Genomic DNA, 5,868 nt, shown 5'->3' on the forward strand with positions numbered 1-5,868 from the left:
CACAGGTCTGTTATTGTTCAATAATTTAGTTGCTTTACACACTGCTTGCTCCATATAAACACCGTACATGACCCGAGTGCAACAAAAATAAAAGTCTCACAGGGCAAATGACAAAATGGCTTTATTGTTGGAAAAAACCACTCATAAAAATTTTGGCCATGGCATTCAACATGTGGCTGCTAATGGGTTCAAGTGGGGACTTTTTTGATCAGATTTTTATTTTTGGGTGTTTAGTGTCTGTTATTTGGTACAACGTTTATTAAAGACTTTTAAAGTTGCTTTAGTTGAGATTTCAAAACAAATAACAACTAAAACAACACACCTTTGCTTGAATGTATGTCATATGTATTAGACACAATCAAAATGTGAGTTTTCTTGTTTCCATAGGGCGTACCCACTCATCACAGAACCACCCTGAGGACACTGAGGTGAAGGTTACGGTGATGAGGTGATCCTGAGTGTGGGCGCTCATTGACCCCATGCTGGACGTCACATTCATCTGGACCATCGACTACAGGATCATCGACTTTCACTACTCGAGTGGATCACTACGGGGGAAAACCGCGTTTTGGTAGTAGGCCTCATTAATTTTAACATCTTACTTCACAAACCGGTCTTGACCACCCTCAGCTAATGAATCTATATTGTCTCTTGCACTCCCCCCCCCTCCCTATTTATTTTTACCCCCCTATTTCCTCTTCCACTCTCATGCTCATGTTTTTTTTGCTTCCTGGGTGTTCAGAGTTGAAGATGGCAGTGGTGATCTGAGAATAAAGATATGTCCAGATTTGGCTACGCACGAACTGGTCGCTACGCCTGCCCACTAGCTCCGTGCGGGTGCAGCGAGCTCTTGCATTACGCTGACCTCAAGATTGTTGGTACGTCCCAGCATGCTCTGTCTAAAAGGATCATAGATGCCAATCACCAGCAGCGTCAGCCATGTTGGTTTTAATTTGAAAGTGTGTGTCCTTTGACAGATTTGTACGACCCTTATAACTTCCTTGCAGTCACAAAACTTTACAGATGTGCAGTTTAGATTAAAATCAATGAGTCAAGGTGGCGATTGGCCCCCATACCTGACGCCTCTGGCTTGATTTGGCATTGTTGATCCCATCACACCAGCCAGCTTGTTTTTTTTACTCTGAGCAAATGTACAGAAAATGAATAATCCCTGCGTATTCCCTTCCTGATCCAGGTGTTCCTGGGCCTCCCGGGGTGATCCGAGTGGATGAGATCGGGGACTCATGGGTGAAGTTATTATGGACTGGAGGGTCAGAGCATAACAGCCCCATCCTCTCCTACACCATCCAGACCAGACACTTCTGGTCCCTGAATGAAGACGACTGGAAGGACGCCAAAACTTGTGAGTACTGATTTATATTTGTTTTTATATTCGGGATTGTGGGAAACGGTATTCCGATCTCTCTGTCTGTACACACAAACTGGAAGTTGACTGACTTTTTGATACTGCTCACTGCCAGTAGGGGGCCCTCTCGTTTTAAATCCAGCATTCTGACATCACGTCTGCTTTATCCTGCAAATGAAGTCTACTTGCACCCAAACAAGAGACAGAAAATTAAACACAATTATTTTTAAGTCAACATACTATATGTGTCTCCTTAAGCTCCAACCTTTCTGGATGGCCATTCTGAGAAGGCAGAAGTCACAGAACTGTACCCCTGGATGGAGTATCAGTTCAGGATCATCGCCACCAACGAGTACGGCTCCGGGGAGTCCAGCATCCCCTCCCTCAAGATCAAAACCTGGGACGCTCGTAAGAAGAGAGAACTGACACCTGACACATTATTTTTTGTCAAGACTTAACACTAATGGCCTTTCTCTTCCTTCTCAGAACCAGTGGTTTCTCCCACTGATGTGGAGGGTTACGGAGGTAGAAATGGTGAGATCGTCATCACATGGACTGTAAGTAAGCCCTCAGTTAACGTCGCTTGATCCAAAATACTACTACAAAGTCTAAGGTGTTTTTCCTTTCCTTTACTCTTTCCACTCCTGACCCCTTAGCCTGTGGAGCCTTGGTATTTCTCCGGCAAAAAGTTTGGCTACATCGTGGCATTCAAGCCTCACGACGCGTACGACTGGTGGTACGAGACCATTTCGGACCCCGAGACGAGGCGGTACGTTCACAGGGACTCTTACTTCATTCCCACAGAAGAAGATTTCCAGGTCAGAGAGTTTCAGGTGAAGATCAAGTCTTTCAACGCGAAAGGAGATGGACCATACAGCCTCACCAAGGTCATCTACTACCCAAGAGATGGTGAGGATTTAATTTCAGCATGGTTTGATTCCAATGAGAAGAAAGGGAGGACATTAACGAATAGGGTTGACTAAAATGTTTTCTTTTCCCATCCATTTGTCTGTCTCCAGTACCGATAGAGTCTCCAACAGATATCTACGCCAGGCCTGTTTCCTCCACTGAAGCTGTGGTCTGGTGGTTGCCTGTGATGGACACTGGTACCGGCCTACAGCAGTACATTGAGGGATACCAGGTACACAGCTTTTACTCTCCAAGTTGCATACACTAACTAAAGATTTTGGTCTCAAATGCCTTAAGGCTTATGAAAGACACACTATCTCTTCACACAGAACCGGTAGACATTTTAAATGGTGACTCAAAACTACTCAAGGTGTCAAATAAGTGAGAATGTGGAATATTTAATTAATGGTAAAGACTTTAACTTTGGATTAAGTTTGAAAAAACAAGTTAAACGTTTAACTTGTCAACACATTAGGCTCAAACTGCTCATACCTGCCTTCTTAGTCTGCTCATAGTGCAATTAAATTAACAAATCACAGCACCAACGATTGCTAAAGGCAACAAACTCCAACTAACTGCTGGTGGCAGAATATACCATTTTGGAGGTTACAGGACAACTAATGACTTAAGATTCTGCCCTTGCAAGGAGTACCATAACCACTTTTCATTTGTAATTGTCTTATAAGTTACCCTGCATTCTACATGTAATTGCATTGACTTCATGTCAGTGTTAGCGAGCTAGCAGGGTATCAACAACACCGTAGCCGGGAGTGTTCACTCTTTATCCAGTGATAACTTTTTTTTTTTTTTTTTCCTTTCCAGGTGAAATACTGGAGAAAGTACGATGATCCGGAGCCAGGAGCACACCGTATATTTGTTTCAGCCTCACTGAACCAGACCCGGTTGGAGAACATGCTGCCCGACTCTCACTACCTTATCGAGGTCCGGGCCTTCAATGGAGCTGGCCTCGGACCCCCTGGGGAACACTGCGAGATGTTCACAAAGAGAGCACGTAAGAAAAAATATGGACTATAAACACCTACAATGAGAGTTACGGTATAGATATGGTCCGAGCAAATACCTGTGTTTTGTCTCCAGCCCCACCAGACCCTCCCAGGATGTGGCGCTATGTTACCTGGACAGGACAGTGGTTGTATGTGTGGTGGGAACATATCTCGTATGACTGGTTTGGCGATATTTCCTTCCCCCTTTACTACAAGGTGAGTGTGGAATACTTCTATTAAGGCTGCTATCTATCAAGTCTATAAATACGTTTTTCCATTGGAAACCTTGCAGTGTCCTCAGGTGGTTCTGTGGTGATGGTAGCCTCTATGGAAACAAGAAAACTCACATTTTTGATTGTGCTAATACATATGACATACATTTTAAGCAAAGGTGTGTTGTTTTAGTTTGTTATTTGTTTTTGAAGTCTAATTTAAGCAACTTAAAGAAGCCTTTAATAAACGTTGTAGCCAAAATACAGACACTAACCCCCCTTAAAAATCGAAAATCAGATCAAAAATGTCCCCACTTAAACTCCAGAGTCTACATGGAAAAGTTGAAGATCCAATACTTTTTCTTTTCAAGGTTATGTTCAGAAAGACAGGCTACATCTATGGGAAAGTCTATATGACTGGCTGGCACTTCATGGACTTCCCCATGCCTCAGATGGGAGACTTTGAGCTGTTGGTATGCGGACGTTATGAAGGAGGGGATGGCCCAGTCAGGATGATTAGTATCAAGGGTAAGGCTAGAAAATGTAAATATATATATAATACATTATGTCCTCTTGGTCCATCTGTCTCATGTTGTTTTCTCTTCCTCAGGTGAAGCACCAACCATCACACCCACTCTAAGCCTGGCGTCTATGGTGCTGCTGGCGCTCGGCATTGTGGGATTGGAAATTTAAGCTCTGCCTCAAGTGACATGTGTATATAATAGACTCTGGGAAGTACATTTGAATAGAAGGGATCCAGTTTTCACTTCCAAACACTCTGATAGTGGTTAAAATCATGTGTCATGCATCTGTTCTGTTGCAACAGGAAGTTGTTTTTCACCAAAAAAAGCATTGGGTGTTGAACCCAACACGTAGTAAGGATGTGCTTCATCTCCTAAATGAACACAACTGTGCTGTATAACTGAGTAAGACTTCTGTACTGGATGATATGAGAAAATCTAAATAAACTATGTCTTACCCATTTTTCAAGCCAAAACGAATGAACCAATAATATTTGTTAGATTATGTGATTAAGCTCAAAATGTGTTCATATAGAAAAAAGCATCCAGGATCCAGATGTTGAAACTGGAAAGCGGTGCCAAGGTAGAATTTAACACATCCATTTCTCACAGGGTCAAGCAATGAAAAGCGCTGTATGATAATCACTGCATTTGGAATGAGCAGAGAATAATGTGTGACTGTGTTTAGATTTTATGTAATTCACCCTTTTTTGTAGCACATACAATATCACATATTTTAAACAAACTTATTCTTCATAATCTCTTTTGTTCATCTCTTAAGTACATTTTTTTCTACAGGCTCCATGGTGCTGTATTACAGATACATAAGATGCTTGCTAAATTGTTCATTTAAATCTCCATCCTCACTAGTGTCATATGCATAGACAATTTAAGAGTTATGAGTTCTCGCTGCAACAATGAAAGCCATATCACTTTGAATGAAGCCAGGGTTGGAAGAAATATCCGTATATCACATATATGTATATGCTAAGTTCCTTTATGTCAGGCTGCAAAACCATTAAACAGAGTATAACAATCTGGATCGTGTCATTGGTTTAGCCATTTTAAAATAGTACTGGTGTTCCTTTCATTACAGTGGGATCTCAGAATAAAAAGGAAAGATCAAACTACCGTAATTTTCGGACTATAAACCGCGACTTTTCCCCAATTTTTCGACGCTGCGGTTTATATAGCGGTGCGGCTAATCTATGGATTTTTACAGCTAACGGCCACCACCTTTAACTCTGTGGGCTCTATGGCCGGTCCGCGGACCCGACTTTAAGCGGCGGGTTCCAGCAGGAAAAGCTGGAGGCCGAAAAGAGTGAGACAGTAGCGGCGCAAAAGTAAAAGTGGAAACGAGAGTGTATGCCGCTGCTGCGGCTTATATTCAGGTGCGCCTTATATTCCGAAAATATACGTACATGACTCGAGACAAATGACCAAACCACATTTTTGGTACTAAGCTGCAATTTATCCATGCAGTGTTGGGAGTTCAGGATACTATAATGTCAATGCCTGCAACTGAAATGTAATGTGTGGATTTCCATCAGCAGATGGCAGTATGTCTATGTGCCATTTACACCGTTCCCTGTATCATTTGGCACATCTCAATTCTATTGGAAATTGTGACATATATTAATCTTATCCTTTATTAATTGGTATACACCTAAATGTTACTGCAGAAAAGTGAATGAAAGCAATATGTTCACACCTGCCTTCATGCTGTTTCACACATAATCAGAACTCTGCTTCTTCTTATCACTTGTAAATAAGGAAGTGTTGCATATCATTATTTTGTCTGTATGCTGTTTCAGTTCAAATCAAAATATTGTTTTGTTTTTTCCTTAATCTTATGT

General features: G+C 41.8%; 1 protein-coding gene across 1 annotated transcript; it reads left to right on the forward strand.

Moving 5' to 3' along the window:
- Nucleotides 1–778: 778 nt before the first annotated feature.
- LOC104959315 (contactin-1-like) lies at nucleotides 779–5,052 on the forward strand. The gene is made up of 10 exons (XM_010787182.1): nucleotides 779–878; nucleotides 1,196–1,363; nucleotides 1,625–1,774; nucleotides 1,853–1,923; nucleotides 2,023–2,275; nucleotides 2,386–2,507; nucleotides 3,098–3,287; nucleotides 3,374–3,495; nucleotides 3,863–4,019; nucleotides 4,102–5,052. Exons 1-10 carry the CDS (start codon nucleotides 779–781, stop codon nucleotides 4,182–4,184), a joined length of 1,416 nt encoding a protein of 471 aa, XP_010785484.1. The 3' UTR covers nucleotides 4,185–5,052.
- Nucleotides 5,053–5,868: the final 816 nt, after the last annotated feature.

This window comes from Notothenia coriiceps, unplaced genomic scaffold (genome assembly GCF_000735185.1).
Source record: "Notothenia coriiceps isolate Sejong01 unplaced genomic scaffold, NC01 NC01_scaffold00030210, whole genome shotgun sequence".
NCBI lineage: Eukaryota > Metazoa > Chordata > Actinopteri > Perciformes > Nototheniidae > Notothenia > Notothenia coriiceps.